General features: G+C 39.4%; 3 protein-coding genes across 4 annotated transcripts in view; 2 read left to right on the plus strand and 1 right to left on the minus strand.

Annotated features, from left to right (window-relative positions):
• Positions 1-3806, plus strand: part of bysl (bystin-like) — an 11272-nt gene extending 7466 nt beyond the window's left edge. The window contains exons 2-3 of the mRNA XM_079680555.1: positions 2523-2734; positions 3014-3806. Coding sequence (XP_079536681.1) covers positions 2523-2734; positions 3014-3368 — 567 coding nt within the window. The 3' untranslated portion in view covers positions 3369-3806. The remainder of the gene's footprint in view (positions 1-2522; positions 2735-3013) is intronic.
• Positions 3807-4694: 888 nt separating this feature from the next.
• Positions 4695-8394, plus strand: ccnd3 (cyclin D3). 2 transcript variants are annotated; one of them, XM_079685312.1, is made up of 5 exons: positions 4695-5278; positions 5458-5673; positions 6521-6680; positions 7494-7627; positions 7885-8394. In XM_079685312.1, the coding sequence occupies exons 1-5, from the start codon at positions 5042-5044 to the stop codon at positions 7996-7998; spliced, it is 861 nt and encodes a 286-aa protein (XP_079541438.1). In that variant the 5' UTR covers positions 4695-5041; the 3' UTR covers positions 7999-8394. The 2 variants fall into 2 exon arrangements, with proteins under 2 accessions (XP_079541438.1, XP_079541437.1); XM_079685311.1 differs by having other exon boundaries at positions 4701-5278; positions 6518-6680; positions 7885-8359.
• A 35-nt stretch (positions 8395-8429) lies between these two features.
• Positions 8430-19093, minus strand: nuak2 (NUAK family, SNF1-like kinase, 2). Its single transcript, XM_079685310.1, has 6 exons — positions 18545-19093; positions 13994-14114; positions 13349-13500; positions 12225-12290; positions 11542-11794; positions 8430-11446 (listed from the first exon to the last, which is right to left on the minus strand). Exons 1-6 carry the CDS (start codon positions 18779-18781, stop codon positions 10398-10400), a joined length of 1878 nt encoding a protein of 625 aa, XP_079541436.1. The 5' UTR covers positions 18782-19093; the 3' UTR covers positions 8430-10397.

A 19093-nucleotide genomic window follows, 5' to 3' on the forward strand; every position in this document is an offset into this window, starting at 1 on the left:
GCCCCACATTTTTTAGTTCCGGTTTATAAACATGCACATTTACTTGTACTGCTCCCACATCAAAATAAACAGAATCGTTAATGACATCAGCATGGCCTCTAATAATTGTAACAGATTCTTTCAGTTTCCAGATGTTAAATGGACTGAACAACAGTGGTGGAGAAACTGTTGTTAAAATACAACATTAAAAGTAAAATCTAATCCTGTTGGTACTTAACTTAAAGCATGTACTTATAATCAAGGATACACTAACTCATATTTGTTTAGTAATATTGTCATTATACTTAGTTAAAAAAAGAACAGCTTGCTTTCAGCAAAACAATATCTTGGCAGTTTAAAAGCTTCTACATCAGACATTGTGAGCATAGACAACTTATTTTTTAAATAATAATTCTGTGCTTTCAAAGTTTGCTTTCATATTTGATGTGATTAATACAATTTGTAAATGTATTTGTTTGAACACATTATTTTAGGGCCATTGAGCACATGAAAAAAACTAAAGTCAACTCACACAAAATATATTTAATCGATGGCAGTGTATGAATTAAGACCCCACGGTTTGATGATTGATGTTAAATGGATATATCCGCCTTCTTTCATTTATCTTTCCATTCCCACAGCAATATACATAAAGAAATGGCATATTTTGGACATAGTTCGAATGGTGATTAATCATGATTAATTCATTTTTAAGCTGTGATTAATCTGATTTAAAAATGTTAATCATTTGACAGCCCTAATAAATATATATATATAAAAAAATAAAAAATTCTTTTTTTTTTTTTTTTTATAAACACCTTGAATTTCAGGGGGGGTGCGGGCCTCTGTTGGTGGAGCGCAGTGCCCCTCCAAGACAATGGTAGGGGAAACACTGCAGGTGATGTGAAAAACGTTTACTTTCCCTTAGATAAATATAAAGTTACTTAATCATACCCAATTATCCTTACATGGTTTATATCTTATCTAACTATTGTTTCATTAAATGCCCAGTGAATCCTGCTGGGATAAGCTCTAGTCACACATTACATTACATGTTACTTGTTAGATGCTTTTATCCAAAGCAACTTACATACTCAATACTGTGGGCAATCCCCACAAGAGCAATTTGGGGTGAAGTGTCTTGTCCAGGGACACAACTACATGCTGACTGCAGTGGGGTTTGAACCTGTGACCCCCTGATCCCAACAACACATCTGACCTTAAAAAATTAAAAGTAGCTGAAGTGAAAAACAGAGAGGATTTGACAGCTTGTTGCAACAAAGACATTACAGGCTTACTGGGATCTGTCACGTTTCTAATTCTAGCACCATATTTAGAAAACTGTATGCGGAGGACACTGTCGGCGGATTAGTTTCTGTCCGCAGGTTAAAATACACCATTGGTTCTAGAAGCTCAGTAATCACGGCACACACATTTAATTGGGTTAAATCATCATTCATGTGTCAATAATTCATTTGGCCAATGATCGTAGAGTACTTATTTTCTTTAATCCTGTCAGTTTTATGTATTCACATTCATGTCCCAGATAAATGGGACCATTTTCCCCCAAACCTCCCATGACCCATATTTACAGGACCACCAATATGAGACGACACCACTAAGTGGCAGTGTTGCTCACAAGTACACTGAACACTGCTGTATACCAACACAGTGTGAAAGTTCTTATTATACATATGGTGAATGGGAGAACTGACTGCTAGTGATAAGCATTTTCCATTGTTTCTTCTTGCATTGGGATTCATTCATTTAACTGCAGAAATTAGATATACCATTCAGTGTTTCCCCTACCAGCCCCCTGAAATTCATGGTGTTTAAAAAATAAAAACATAATTATTATTTTTTATTATTTTTTATTTATTTATATATATATATATATATATATATATATATAGCACCAACTTGCAACTAATCTATATCTACTGTCACTTTTCACATTGAACATGTGCTCTTTTATTAAATAAACTAAACGCTTTCATTTTAAGTTTAGTGTTTTTGACCCTAAGAAACACTGATGCATTAATCAATAACAGCTCCTCTCTCTGCTCCAGAGGATTTTAAAAATATATATATCCCAATGCCACGCTCAGGCAGCATTTAAACTGCCAAGATATTGTTTTGCTGATAGCAAGCTGTTATTTTTTTCACCCAAAAGAAAAACTGATTGGGCTAACTGTAAAGGTTTATATTAAAGGCCAAGTTTGACAGTGAAAACTGCAATTTATCCTACTTGATGCATATACTTAACTACCTAAAAAACAAACATCCAGATATACAGGATAAATTGTTTTATTGCTAATTTACTATCTTTATAACTTTCACACGGCCAAGTGTGTTAATCATACAGCCATACGGTTCTCCAGACGTGACTGCTCGCAAGTCATAAACGTGGGAATCTTTCCCATCTATGCAATCCATTCCAACGAATTTAAAGATAGCTTAACTTAAGATGCCTTTGTCCTGCAATATTGAAAGTGTGTTTTCACAGTTTATGGAGCCATAAACAGTTGAATCCCTTTTACTAGGGACTAAAGGTCAGGTTAAGCAAAGTCACTGTAGCATCTGTCACGGGTTGCCCATCTTATAGAAGTGCTGGAGTACTCAATAATATTATGTGCCTCTTCTGTCACACAGGTATACTGATTCCTCTGTGTGAATCTGGGACATGTACTCTGAGGGAAGCCATCATCATCGGAAGCATACTCACAAAGTGCTCCATCCCTGTCCTCCATTCCAGGTAATGTTTCATCAATACACTAACCTGCAGACAAATGTCAGCAAATAAATACATTAACTACTGCACCGTAATTTCTTCTGGAAATGAATGGTGATTGTAACATTTACCACTGAAGACAAAAGCCAGGTTTTTTTTAATCCAATGTGAAAGGAGCTTTAGATAAAGGTATCAGCCAGGTGTCCTTGAATACTTCATATTTGGTGGTGTTAGCAAGATAAGTGAGGTCAAGGTTGCATAACCTGGGCGGTTGTATAACGCAAAATTGTTCTTGTCTTTCAGCGCTGCAATGCTTAAGTTGGCAGAGATGGAGTACAACGGCGCCAACAGCATTTTCCTACGCCTCTTGCTTGACAAGAAATACGCCCTGCCTTTCCGTGTCCTAGATGCCTTGGTGGCCCACTTCCTGTCCTTCCGCAGTGAAAAACGTGAGCTTCCTGTGCTGTGGCATCAGAGTTTACTCACCATGGCTCAGCGCTACAAGGCTGACCTGCCCTCCGAACAGAAAACGGCACTGCTGGAGCTGCTCAAGACACAAACACACCCTCAGATTTCTGCAGAGATTCGCAGAGAACTGCAAAACTCAGAGTCCAGGGATCTTGAAATTGGACTCCCTGTTGTAGTTGAAATGGACTGAGGAATATGTCTGGTCTGGGGTCTCCTCCCTCTCTGTTGCAAATGATTCATGTTTTTTTTAGCATGAAGAAAATTGTATTAAATTTATTATTCTCCCTGAACCATAAAAGGACAATTTCAATGATTGCATTCTATTACAATGCCTCAGGAGCAATCATCCTGCACCCTGCTTGGATGAAGTTGCACATCATTAGTGATGTTGATATTGTAATTTAATATCAGAAATATCTGAGCTTTTATCCTGCAGTTGCAGTGCAGTGTTTTCCTTGGGAATACAAAGACTGGGGTTTGCTATGATTTGATTAAGAGCAACTTGTTTAAGCGACACAAAAGATGGATAGTAAAAGACTGTCTATTTACAGCCCATTTTTCGAATATTTACCTGAAATGTTGTCTTCAAATGGTAAATAAAATGTAATGCTTAACTTTCTAAAACATATTTAGATGTCTCTGACCTTTCAATTTTGTTTTTAATTGTATCTAAGATGTATTGATAATTTGTGAAACTCATTTTAATTAGTCATTAAATACAATTTAAATTAAATATAACAATTATTTAACTTATTCAACTCAAAATATTTAGCAAGTAGTCTACACTGAAAAATAAACGTAAGTTAATATTATTAAGGAAACTCTTTTACTCATCGTAAGGGTGAGAATAATTGTAAATATGAAGTGTACCCTTAAAAATAATGTTAATATAAGACCCCACTTTAAAGGTAGCTTAGGTAAGAAAGGAGAAACCAGCTCGAATTTGAAAGTACACATCCGAAAAAAATCTGCCCTTTCCTTCAGACTTCCTTACAGAGCCCCTCCTCCAACACACACGAACACGCACATGACCAATGACGGCACGAGATAAGTTTGTGCACGAGATGGAAGGCTGACAGGCAGGTAGGCCATCCAATTAACTGCCACGGGCCGAGGCAGTAATTGTACTTGCTTTTTACACTGCCACGGCTTCCACAGATTAAATATTTATATATATTTATTGTCAAAGCATTTAATGTATTCATTGCTATTGGGATGTAAAGAGCATTCCATGGAATATAACAAAAAGTGTTTCTGAAGTGATTTACCCTTAACCCAAATTAGGTGATTTACTGTAGTCAGAAATTAAATTGCTTTTTGCCTTTCTATACCAAAAAAATAGAACATACCAATACACTCGTGTAATAGAACATACCAATACACTCGTGTCTTTTTCTAACTCAAAAGGAACATTTCAATATAATGCTAATTTACAACTCTTCTCTGAACTAAACACAACTCTTCTCTGAACTAAACAAAACAGGGATTTTGATGTTGTTGTAATGTGCGGTCAGGTTTACGTCATGGGTCTGGACTGTTTAGAAACTTCTGGGGGTTCAAATTATCCCGAGGGCCACGAAAGCACCATTAAATTAACATATTTTTCTGATGAACCAGGATGACATTTATTTAAAATTGGTTTAAAAGAGTATATTTATATCCCACTGATGCTAAATTGAAGGAGACATTAAAAACGAGGCGGTAGGAGATACAGTTTGAACGCTACAGGACAGTTAGCATCGCTAGCTAACGGTAGACCTTAAAAGCTTAAATCGGTAACTAGCTCGTGTATCGGCTTTTTAATAATTTAAAGTATATATATATATATATAATATTTAATTCCACGGTATTTAACTTCGTCGAATGGAACTTTGTGAGGATGGACAGCTTCAAAGTGGATCCACATATATAAATGCGTGTGGAACGGAGTGTGATGTGGTTCTCCGGGCTGGCAGCGACCATCCCGTGAACTGCGACCCGAGAACCCTGCACAACCTGACGGCCTTAGAGAAGAGCTGCCCGCTGCCCAAGCCCTGTGGCAAGGTCAAGACAGACATCGAGCCCCACATGCGGAGGATACTGGCAGTCTGGATGTTTCAGGTGTGCAAATCAGTCAGAAAAGTTCAAGTGTATCTCAAATTGTTATTAGTGATGACGTTGATTTTGTAATTTCATATCAGGAATAGCCTGTCTGACTGTATATCCTCAAATCAATAATAAAAAAAAGTCTACATATCTCTCGTAGCTGACTTTAAAAGCAACATATGGGTGTTTTGTAGGTGTGTGAGGAGCAGAAATGTGAAGAAGAGGTGTTCCCATTGTCGGTGTATTTGCTGGACTGTTACCTGAGCCGCTTCGCCACTGAAAAGTCCAACCTGCAGCTTTTAGGGTCTGTTTGTATGTTCCTGGCCTCCAAAATGAGAGAGACTGTCCACCTGACGGCCAGCACGCTTTGCATCTACACAGAAAACTCAATTTCAGTTTCAGACATCCTGGTAAGTATACCTAAACTTTGTGCAGTAGTGACTTATCACTACTGTATACTCTATTGTACATGTACCCATAAGCAATGTAGCAATGTCGCTAGCTTGGGTTATGGGTTTTAAAAATATTTAGGCCTACACCAGTCATTGGAACAAAATCCAAAATAGGCCTGTCAGAATAACTGCATTTGTTGGACGATATATATTTTCCTAGAAATAAAGCCTATAAACACTATTACTTTCATTCAAAACAAATCTATGCCAGTGATAAGCATAATATATCATGGTATAATACTGCAAGTATACTCTTTCAAAGAGCAATGAACTTTTCATAATAATATTCAGTGATTTGGGATCCAATTTAACAAATAATTAGATAAATAAAAATATATATGATAAGTCGATAACACAATTATCATCAAAGGCCCTATGCCAAAGACATTGGATACCCAAATATACAATTGATCCCACTGTCCAGTGGGATTCCCTCAGATGTTAGACATAGCTTTGTCTTATTTGTATGTGTGTGTGTGTGTGTGTGTGTGTGTGTGTGTGTGTGTGTGTGTGTGTGTGTGTGTGTGTGTGTGTGCCAATCAATCAATCAATCAATCAATCAATGTTTATTTATATAGCCCAATATCACAAATGTTATATTTGTCTCAGTGGACTTCACAGTTTGTACAGAATATCAGTATGACAATACGACACCCTGTGTGTGTGTGTGTGTGTGTGTGTGTGTGTGTGTGTGTGTGTGTGTGTGTGTGTGTGTGTGTGTGTGTGTGTGTGTGTGTGTGTGTGTGTGTGTGTGTGTGTGTGTGTGTGTGTGTGTGTGTGTGTGTGTGTGTGTGTGTTTCAGCAGTGGGAGGTGGAAGTCGTGTCCAGGTTAGACTGGTGTCTGGCGTCTGTGGTACCCTCTGACTTCCTGGAGCCAGTCCTGCACGCTCTCCCCTTTGTTCAGCCCCACCACTTTCCTAACATGCGCAGGCATGTTCACTCCTACATTGCTCTGTCAGTCACTGGTAAGTTCCCTATCGAACACAAGATGCTTTTTTCCCTAATAAAGTACACTAGAAGAGAATATGCATCAGCAGTGGATGCAAGTATTTTACCATATATATATAAATATCTCTGTTCAATTATTTCTGTGCCCAATAATAAGGCTATTGTAGCAATAAAAGTAGGATTTTATATCCCTTGTCATACAATCAGTGATAAAAAAAATGGAAGTGAGCATTTAATGTAACAGTGAAAGAAAAGTATTTCCACGCTGTGGACAATGGACACAAAGCAGCCATAACTTTGATTACGATGTGTCAGCAGTTCATTTAGGAGACAAAGAGCTGAGTTTGTGTAATCCTGTGTTGTCCGCTGTTAAAGACCAGCGTCCAACTATTCAGCTGGATGATTTCCCACGAATCTCTGTGGTGCTGCCCGAGGCAGCAGGTCACAGGGATACGTTCAGTTTAGTGCTGTTTTAGACTATGAGGTTACAGCGCATACAATTAAGACAATTCCTGACTTCTGACAATGTAACTCTTTTAAAAAGTTGTCTGAGCGAGGATTGAATATCTAATGGTTCGTCTCAGTGTATCTCCTGCCTGAAGCAATTAGGATAATCAACCACATTATCAGGTTTTGGAAAATGTCTGCTTTTGTCCATCAGGGTGTGTCTACAATGGTGGCATCTGTTTGAATGTCAACTTCGAGCCTTGCCTATTTAGCACCTGCTGCAATAGTCTACAATACTTCAAGTGAACAACAATTGCCCATCATAATTAATAAATTAAGTATGATTAATTTTAAGGTAAGTTATATCCCTCTCTTTTCCTCAGACGGCAGGTTTTCAGTGTACTCTCCCTCCACTGTTGCATGTGCCTGTGTGAGCATTGCCACACAGAGGCTACAGTTATCGGACTCCTCTGATTCAGTGATGACGTTTTTGGCCAACCTTTTGGTCATTGATCTGGTAAGGGTAACCTTTAACTGACATTTGTCGATAATATTTTTGGGGACTTTGCCCTATTGTCAACATTGTCGGGAATGTTTGTGATCATTTTAGAAAGCACTCTGATAACAGTCTTTGGGAAAAATACAAATAAATGTTTGACATTTGTTTAGAAGAGTCAGTTATCATGTACATGGATTATTAGTCAATATCTATAGAAAGAAAGTCTGTCCATGTCCCACTGAAGAACTTATGCTTGTGTCCCTGACCATGAACAGAGCCCTGTCCTCCTCTGCTATGAGCAACTGGGCATTGTGTTGGAGCTTAGCCTACCCTCTGGTTTCCAGGCAAGTGTTAGCAGATCAGGAGCAAACAGCTCAGAGATCAGCTAGACCCCTGCTGTCTTTCAGGATGCTGTATTGACACCAGTGACATCTCCCCAGGAAATCCATCTCAAACACTCCTCCCTGACATGACAGGCTAAAATGAATTATAGATGCAAGTACATGTGCATGTAGAAGAAAGAGCCTAAATATCAAGATAAATGTTTCTAAATGCCATTTCTCTTTTATCATAGTTTTTTCCAAGTTCCTTCTGCGACATGTAGAGCTTTTACAGTTTGAGATTGCTTTTGTTATATCTACTTTTCAAATATATATTTAGCATTAATCTTGATTAATTGAAAATGTAATAAAATCTTCATATCTGGACAGTTCTGATGATTGTGAAAAGATGTTTTATGCATGGTTTCAACATATTCAAATCCCTTGTGGCTTTTATCAATATTCGGCAACATAAAAGATGTAATAAAACAATGTCCAGCTTTCAAGTTCACAATTTTTTTTATTAATTTCCTCATCCCAGGCATAACAGCATGGCATATCACACGGTCATATAAACGATAAGCCCAGTAACTTTGGCAAACAGGGTTCATTACTGTTAAAGAAAATAATATTAACAGAACCTGCAACTTCTGGGTCAAGGAGGAGAGATAAACAGTAATGAAATACCCAAACGCACTTTATATATTCTACAAAAAAAGTGAAAGATACCATTTTAGACCCGTCTTCCTCTGTGTCACACTTCAAGAATAAAATATTCAGATTTCTGTTACATAATAGAAATGAATGGCAATAACTTCCAGTTGAAATAAGGTATTTGCTAGTTTACGTTTGTATAGGCTTTACATTCCTGATCAGATTCTTATTTTGGCAAAGAATAACCATAAATAACTGAAAATATACACATTTTACCATTCCAGTTCCTTAACAAAAGCATGGCTTCGCAGCATCTGGGTACTGCAACGTATTATACAATAACTTAATACTTCAATTATAGCTGATAAATACATTGTATGCATCAGGTTTCCATGGGGTGATAGAGTGCGGAAATGTTCCAGGCCTGGGTTTATGTTCTAATTTAATCCCAGCAGGCCAATCCAATTAAGCAACTCCAGTTTGCAGCGTGACATGTCATACAGAAAGAAAGAAACCCTTTTTCTCTGATTACCAGGAGGCCATTCATAAAGCAGGAGTTGGAACCAGATAGCAGATAACGTGTCAAACTTAATGATCCTTATCAGCATTTATAAAATCATAATTTTACGATTGTACATTTGGAAACCTAACGCTTTATTAGTTTAAGGATACACTTCTAATCCGGCTTTGTGAAATACTGTACCACCGCTCGTGTCAAGATATTTAAAATTAAAATGCATACACCTGAGCTTCATGACTGATCTTGTACATTCAGTTGAAGGGCTATACATTGTACACAGCCTAGAGGAGAGAGCTGGGGCACCATTTTTAGAATTTCAACTTGTGACCTGCAAAACTTTAAAAAAAAACTTAAGTAAGCCCCACCTTTCCTGTGAAACTGCCACCTGCACACAGAGTGAATGACCTGTGCTGTTGTGCTCAGGAGCAAAAAGCAGGTTCAACTGGTTATGCTCAATATGATTATCATTCAAGTATTATCCAAACTCGAAACAAGTAATTTCAAGAAGAAAAAAAACAATTGAAAAAAAATGCTCTTTGAGAGCTGAAGTCCCTGTTACAAACAAACGTTCCTCTTGGAACTTTTTTTGTTTCTTTGAATAAAGACGAACAAAAAAAGTCCAATGACATAGCAAATTTCATCTTTGGTATCAATGAAATGTCATTTTCCTCATACCCAAAGCTCAGTTAAAGCTGTAAAATACCCATCCTAGCATTAAATCTGGTCATTGTTGCTTAAAAAAAAATTAAGGTTGTTGTCAGCTGTTAACTTGTAAACACTTTATCAAACTGTCCTGTAGACAATAAAATACACTTACTCTGTGGCTTAAGCCATATTCAAACAACCGCTGACTGTTAGTGTCAGATTTTTGTCAATTGTCACTGAGCAAAGTGTTTAACACACTGTTTCTTTTTGACGTAGTAGACCAGAGTTTTTGACCCACATCAGCTTCTTTCACTAAGGTTCTTTGAAATGGAAATGTTTAACTGCAGCATCATTCTTATAAAATACTGTGCCATCTGGTTATTTATAGCCTGTTTTACTCAAATGACAGGCCACAATCACCATACAATACAATCGGATGTTTAACAAGAAACCTCTTTTTTGGTACTGTGCAAATCCCTGAAGTTAGCTGATCATTATTACTAAAATGTACTAGTGATTTCGCTTAATGCACTTTGGCTTTTGAGTATTCAGTAGTTAGCTGTTAGTCAAAACTTCTGAAAAACAATTCTTTAGTCAGTGTTCTTCAAGCAAGCTGAAGCAAGCTGAAGTCCAGTTATTAAACTGGACTTCAGCTTGCTGCAGAGCCTCGTGTAACCACGGCCTGCTTGTAAGCCTCTGTAACATTATCGCAGTCTGTGATGGAAAAGGCACTGTCAGCCACTCCAGCCTCGTAGCAGTTCCAGGACCTCAGTGGCCCGGCCCCCAGCATCCTGTCTTCTTTGATATCCAGCAGGTTGTCAGCAGACACACATCCTCTCAAGCTAGGCTTGGCTGGTGTTTCCACTTGTGCTGGATGTCGTACACGATCTGGCAGATCCAGCTGGTCAAAGGACTCAGAAGACAGAATGCTGTCCTCGCTGATGCCGCCACTCGGCCTCGACCTGGCGCCTGTGCACGGTAAAGAAGCTGCCAGCTGGTCCAGAGAGCCAAACTCCTGCAGCCTGCCGGAGGAGAACTTTCCATTGCGCTTCAAAATGCCTTTCTTATGGGTTGGTGCTGAAGGGCACTCTTTAGTTTGTGGTGCCCAGCCAGAATCACTGTTGTCAGGAGAGGAGGAGTAGTACCCGGACTCGTGCTCGGTGGGCTTCTTTAGGATACCTTTGCGGGGCAGCAGTGCAGCCGAAGGAGCATTAGCCGCTGTAGCATCACCCAGCATTTTCTGAGGCTCCACTGGACTTACAGCAGGGGCTTCACTCAGGGCCTTCTGTTTCACACTGTTGCGCCTCTTTAAAATACCCTTATAGGGGCGACTGTCTGTGCTTACTTCATGAATGGTCTGGGAGACATTGTTTTCTTTTCGTGACCTTCGCAGAGAGCGCTGCCGGACTACATCCCCTCCCCCGCCCGGCGAGCGGAGCAGGCAGCGCATCTTGGAGCCATTCTCCAGCAAAGGTCTTGATGTACGGCGCAGCCAACTAGCAATGCTAGCCAGCCCAGCAGGGTGTGATGTGGAGGGGGAGGCTGGTGAAGGGGTCTGCTCTAGTGTACTGCTCTTTGTTTCGGCCAGTAATGGCTGCTGGTAGCCCCAGTTAAGCCACCAGTGTCCTGCAATCTCCTCTATGGTGGCCCTGCGCTCAGGATTTACCATTAGCATCCAACGTATAAGCCCACATGCATCTGAGAGGAAGAGCAATAGAGAAAAGAAAACCTGTTAATCTTTCCATTTTAATCCAGACCATGACTAGAATAAAAAGTTGAGATGAAAGACTCACCAGAGGGGTTGGTGGGTTTACGATAGTTTCCAGTGCTGATCTGTTGGACCAATGTCTTGTGGTTATTTCCATCAAATGGCATGGTGCCGTGAACCATCGTGTACAACAACACACCAAGAGACCAGGTGTCCACCTCCGGCCCACGGTAAGGCCGTCCATTGACGATCTCCGGGGAGGCGTACAGAGGGCTGCCGCAGAAGGTCTGGAGAAACTCATCACGCTGGTAGAGGTTGGACAGGCCAAAGTCTGCAATCTGTGAGAACAAGAAGTAGACATTAACCTGAGAAACATAGTATTTTCATTAGATCAGAGTAGGAAGAAAATGTGGTATTAATAGATTATCACTATTACACCTGATAAAATTGTGTTAATTATCCAGTGGCACGTTAATAATGTATGTTCCTTCTGCTCTTGCTCTACCTCCTTCCCCAAACAACCCACACAAAATGTGTGTAATTAATTTGCCAAAAGGGAGAGAAAAAAAAGTATTCTGTCAGACATTATCATACAATTTATGGATATTACACATGTCCTTTATATCTTTACACAAAGCACCATCTGCTGTCATATATAATCTAAGCTAACACAGATGGTATAACCTAACACTGCATACTTGTATACCCATGAGCCCTGTGTGTGTAAATGTGTAGTTGTGTTGGTTGGAACTTGTCCCATAGACATACCTTCACGTTGCCGTTGCCATCTAGTAAAATATTCTCCAGTTTCAGGTCTCGGTGTACTATTCCATTCTGAGAGGGAGGGGAAATAAAGATATTCGTTTTTTGCATTTTAAATGATAATGTCTCCACCCGGGACATTATGCACCAGTTTACTGGAAGTGGTCTTTTTCCTATAAAAGGATCAGTCATTACTGGGACAGAACACATTCTTTTCTGAGATTTTTTTCTGGTACATCAGCTGTGCTTCATTGTCCTCCGCTCTGTAGGGGGGCATGCCTTTGACTCGAGCACAGCCTGAACGTGTTGCTCTCGAACATGCAGGTCAACTACTTCTGCTGCTTGTAGCAACGGATACATTATGTTTGAAGCATTTAGTAATTGTTAAGATGCAGTCATAAAGAAACTATGGCGTTACTTTATAATTCATGTCGTTTACCATAATATAACCATTTTTTAAAAGATGGCTATGTTCAATCAATGTATAAAGTAACATGGAAAATTAAATATTTAACGAGACGTCATCAGCACTCAATAAAAGTGCAATGAGACAGATGGTTAGCACAAAATATGACAGGGCAATTCACTCTGTAAATACTGTCTAGCAAACCTGTAGCAGCTCTGCAAAGTGCTGAACTGCTACAATAAAATATAGTGTGTTGTAAAAACCACAACTGATTATGTGTGTGTGTGTGTGTAGCCTTTCTGTTCCATCACACCCTCATTAAGAGTGTCAGACCGTGCATGTTGTGTGTGTTGGGTCGGTTGGCCTTTAGCCCTGACGCTAGCTCTCTGCAGACAAACTGTTCATTTCCCCCTGCATCGTTCTCACAGCCTCCCTGTGCAGATCAGCAGGCGCACACTGAATAATACCCATTATGTAACTTTGGGGGTGCCGCTGCCCTGGAAAAAAACTGAGCGAAGCAGCTAGTCTGAGTGGGGCTCTGCGTCATCAGCTTTGACGTACTGTAGCAGCCACTCATGAAGGGAACTGAGATAGACACCATACATAGATAATATACCTACATTTTGTTTTTCAAAACTTGATTCCAATATCCCATGATTACATCTTCTGTAAAAGAAAACAATGTGCTCTGTATAAAATGATTGGATTATGAGAGACTGCCTACCTGATGGCAGTAGTGCACAGCAGATACAATCTGTCTGAAGAAGCTCCTGGTGTCCCGCTCAGAGATGCTCCTCTTGTCACAGATGTAGTCGTACAGGTCTCCCCGGCTGGCATACTCCATCACTATCACAATTTTGTCTTTGTTCTCAAATACTGAAAAAAAAAAAAAAAAAAACCTTTTATTTAGGATTTCATACTCAACTAATCACAGTAATGGAACTGAATGATCTGGACTGATCAGTACAAACACACACTGTATGTTCAATTAAGGACGCATTGAAAACAAACTACAGAACTTCCTTTAGCCCCTATTTCACTCCTCTGATTAGGATAAACAGGGCCCCATGATGATTGTATTGTAATCAAACATGCACTGAAGTGGACAAACACTGAATGATGACTATCTGATCAGGCGTGAGAGGCACTGGAAGACACGAGGCCTGCACATTATCCCACAGCGCTGACGGGGTATAAACTCTTATGTAACGTAGCATATTCTGCACAAAAGAGTTGCGTAACCAAACTCTGAATCTCAAACAAAGACTGTTTGATCAATCTTTTCAGGCATCACTTTTCACGCTGCATGCTGGAGATTCAGTCACGATGTAAACTACACACAAAAAGCATCACATTTTGCATAATGTACCTTCATATATGGTGATGATGTGCGGGTGGCAGAGTGAGGACATGATCTCAATTTCTCTGCGAATGTGAACCAGGTCTTGCTCATCTTTGATCTTCTCCTTTCTGATCGACTTTATGGCAACCTGAACAAAGACAAAATGAATATATTTTTACTTACTTGCAGGGAATATTCAATAACATTTTACAGCTTTATAGTTTCAGAGTCAAATATTTCTTTAAAAGCCACTGTGTAATAATCATCAGCCGCTGTGGCCACAAGTAATCATTTCAGAATAATGGTAAACATTAACACACAGTGTAGCCGGAGCACAATTTTGGAGGAGTCATAAAAACAATAAACCGTCTTTGTAGTGTTAGTTACACAGCAATAACCATTTTTTAATGGTTTGCCAACATAAGCCTCAATGAGATACTTGTCAAACCAGACGAGTGAGGCTGCATACTGAAATGCACAAGGGTGTGTTTCATTGGTAATTATTCCAAATTTACAGTTGGAAGAATACACTTAAGCATTGCAATATTATGTTTTGGGACGCTGTATTCACTCTTAAAAACAATACATATATCTAATAGATTTCAGGCAAATATTTATGGCAGACAGCGGCTCAGACTGCAGTAAAACTGTCATACATGCAAATCTCACTCTTCTGATTGCATAATACACCTTTTTCTTTCAAATTATTTCCTAAAAAAAAAATCAGTCGCATGATATCAGCTTGCTTAATATCTCAATATATTTAACGTACATCCTGAATCGTATCATATCCCCAGATTCTTGCCGAAGTGTTTTTCCTGGTGCCATGTCTGCCATTTTGGCAATAGTTTCGGTTTTTTAAGAATTCCTATTCATTCTGCCTTCAATAAGACTAGCCTTCCGTCCGAGGTATGTCCTCTTGGGAGAGGAACAATGGTCAGTGAGCCGTAAACTCTGCTATGTCGTTTCCACCGAGGCAGAGGGAACACCGGGTCAACTATTGTGTGCGTTAATGAAATCCATTGTCTGCTGTTACGTCTGTGAGACTCATACAGAAGAATAAAGAAATGTAAATCTGAATAGAATCTGTTGGGGAGCTTTTGACATGTCTGAATGTCTTCATGTTGTGTTTGAACCCCAGATGCCTGAGATTCCTCTGTGCACCGAGTGCGTCATCAGACTACCCCGACGCTGAAGGGTGTCATGAGGCACCAGGAGGGCAGCAGTGGTGGGGTGTCTTTGTTTTCTCTCCTTTCAAACCCCTGAGGCTACAGACACAAGGGAAGTGAGTAAAGCAGCGACTTGTCATATCAGTCCCAACCCCAACACACAACTGTCTCCCGTCATGAGTCACCGTCTGGCCTCGGCGCTCCTCCGGGTCAGCATGGTGTCCACACCACATAGCTTTCTCCCCGATTCTGGGAACCGTGGTTTCCTTCTTTTGTTTGCATAGCTTTCAGACGGGCTGGACTCCCACTCATGATGAGTTCACACCCCTGTGCAGTTATCCCTGTGTGTGCAGTCTTTGTAACGATCAGCATGTTCCACGCAATAGGCACTGAGGTCTAAAACTTTTAGTTCCTGTACGAATAAACACATATTCTTCGCACTTGAACAACAATTTGAGGTGTAACTGTTGCATAGCTAACTAAGCCAACTGGAAAGGCTAGTGTTAGCTTGTGGATGTGTATGATTCATTTAAAGCGAAGAGCAAAATAAATAAAATGTAACCTCTCCCCGACACATTGCATTTCACATTAATACGAATATTCCCGAAATAACTAAGCCCATTTCAATATAAACCAAAATAATCATTAGGGTTGGTTACGTACCCTTTAGTGAATATCTCCGACTGACCTAATACTGCATTAACATTATAAGTTAACTTTGAAACATACACATTTTCCCATGTATGCACACATAAATAAAATACCATAATTAACAAAGCATTGGCAGTTAATTGTAATATATCCTTTCCCCTACTACAACTAGTATTAATAGTAGTTGGGTTTCAGTTGAATACTTTTATTTGGCAAAACTATAGATTAGAGCTGAAACCAATGAGAAATGTATCAACAAACATTCTGATGATTAATCGTTCATATACCAATTTCCTAGCAAATAATCCAAGTTCCTGGTTCTTATTTAGCTGATTTTCTTTGAATTTTTGTTTTGGGGGAATTTGTATAGACCAAGAATTAATAACTATTATTGCAGCCCTACATTTCATATTTACTCACTACTGCTTTACATTTTCCCATAGGCATTTACTTGCTTAATTAGTTAAAAAAAAGATTTTAAATGTAGTAACAACTAGTTTGAAACTAGCTAGTTGCCACTGAAGACTTAGAAGAGACTTTGCCCTCAACCTCAGTAATAGATTTGTAAATACCTTGTGAAACCCTAAAAAAGTGTTAAGTAACAGATGCACATTTATAATTCATGTCACGCAGCGATGTGTGCTGAAACCTCCAACCTAAGTGGGTTATGTAATCAAATCATGCATGTAGATAATAGGAACAGCTGTAGTGCCAACGCACGCAAGATGAAGCCATCCTTTGTGCCGTGTCCCTCCCCGTGTCAAATTACATATCTTTGTCCATTGTGTTGTCAATACTAAAAGGTAGGTGGATAAAAACAACACAGATGAATGTTTCTCCGTTCTATGTTTACTGCTGTTTGAGCCGTACTGAATTCAAAACATACATTTGGGATAATCAGTATTCTGATGTTTCTTTGAACACAGGTTTCAGGCAGGACTATAACAAGGTAGCTGCCTTCAGGGATCAATTTCAGACACCAACTCATGTCCTATAAAAGCAAAGTGCATCAGCAGCGGGAAGTCGTGTCACAGCAGAGATTGTGTTGGTCGACAAGGCTGAACCTGTATCACTACTTGTTTACTGCAGGTAAAAAGGGGGAATTCCTGACTAACTTCCTTGGCTTCTAAGCGCTTTCACTCATGATCGTTTTTACACAGAGTATTTCTCGTAAACATCACCTGTCAGCTGAGCCCAAATTGCTGGCAAAGAGACTTCATTTCTAGGCCAAGTATCTGTTTTGGTTTTTTTGATGAGTCACTATGCCTTTTTTTTAAAATAGGTGTGCTTTTTGTTTTAAATACTTTTCCTATAATTTGCATTTCCTGTTGCATACACTACACTATGGAAATAAGAATATACAATATAACAAATTGTTGATTATTGATAGAAGAACTATTGTATTATGCAGACTCGATTGCCTGTTTATAAATCATAACTAGTGAAACCAAATGCAGTAAAAAGCAGAAGCCCTGCAGTAAACCTTCAAGAAGTCATTCGTTTTGGTTGAAACTACTTTAGAAAAGGTGGTCATGTGCTCTTTATGTCCATTATATATGCAGTTAAATTGTATTGCATTGTACTGAGGTGTTACTTAGGATTAGTCTACCATCATTCATAAACAGGTAATGCACTTGTAGACATTTAAGAATACAAGCACTTCTGGTGCAAGAAATAAGTAAAACACATTCTAATTTGGATACACTATAGCATTTGTTTTATCTTTCAACAAAAACGGCATTTCCATGTGTTTGCCAACTCCTCCCAGTGCCTCAGGGTTATCTCTGTCAAGTGTGTTTTAAATTCCTCCCATTTCCCCTTAGGTCCCAGGGAACTGGAATTTACCTAAACTGCTAGTGGCTGCTATTTCCCCATCCAGCTTTATCACAAAAAGTTACCTAACTTTCCTGTTTTAATAGCTGAGACAATGTCACACAACCTTTCCAACGAAACGCCTTTCCTTTATTCTCTTAATGCCAAAGAGGGGCCAAAAGGAGGTGACTTATTGTGCGGTGACAGCATTACAGGATCCAGGGTGATCTTACACACACATAGTGATTTGTTTTCAAGTGATCTGTTTTAGTACATCACAAATAACTTATTCATAGGTTTATCACACACACAGGACCATATATGTGTGAACTGGTATCACAATGTGAAAATGTTGATTTTACTACACTGCTTAATAATTATTCTCATTTTTATATTATTATGATTATTACGAGGTTAATGATTTGCTTTTAGTTCAAACAAAGGACTAACATTGCAAAGTACAAACAAAGTGTCAACCAGACGTTTACGTATCCACTGATACAGTTGGTGATAATACAATGTTAAGATTAGTATAAGGGTTGCAATTTAGCAAATATTAAAAATAAACATCGTATTCAGTGATCTAATCAGAAGCAAGGACTTGACACAGCTTTCAGAAAAACTATGAGAAAAGTAAGAGCAGCCCCCCTAAAACAAACACAGTGAAGTCTGAGGGCAAACATTAGCTGGTTTGTCAACTTACAAATAAATAACCGCAGCAGACACAAACATACCTCCTTTATTAGTTTGTAATTATTTACAATGAGAAACTGGAAGCCAGCCTTGAATAATTTAAATCCATATTATGTGTGCAAACATTACAGCTCTCAATCGCTAAGCAACTATGGCTAATGGGACCGCAGAACAGGAACAGACTTCAATGCCGACTGTAGAGGATCAAAACAAGTATGTACAATTGTAATTAAATAACATAGTTAGTTCTTACCAGTCTCCCGGATCTTTCCTTGGCTTTCTTCACTTTGCCGTAGGTTCCTTTCCCCAGGGTCTCCAGAAACTCGTACCTGTGTTTCAGGTTGTGTTTGTGGTGGTGTCTCTTCACGGCTTGTCTTTTCACGGTCACCTGGGACGGAGCTTTTCCAAAAACAGGCGCATTTTCGGTTGAACAAGCCCCAACAGACGGCCTAGGGTTTGACGAAAGACTGGAAACATTTAAGTCCTCCATGCTGACACAACGGTGTTGCTCTTTTTGGCTTGTTTACAGATGCAGGTGTCGTTATTAAAGTGCATTCCCCCGTGCGGAGCTCTGCCGGTATTGGAGCAAGTTGCTACAAAAGGTACAGATCGGATAAAAGTGTAATCATGAACTCCTCCAACTCCGTCAGTGAGCCAGACTACTACAAGTGAGCGTTGAAGACAGAAACTAAACGCGTGTGTGTCCCCTGTGCGGCGCGGTGACCATTATCAGCACCAGGTACACGGCGTGCTACGACACGAGCTGACCTCAGCCACGTCAAATAGTGGAGGGGCGGTTCAG

Source organism: Notothenia rossii (assembly GCF_949606895.1).
Source record: "Notothenia rossii genome assembly, chromosome: 5".
Taxonomy (NCBI): Eukaryota; Metazoa; Chordata; class Actinopteri; order Perciformes; family Nototheniidae; genus Notothenia; species Notothenia rossii.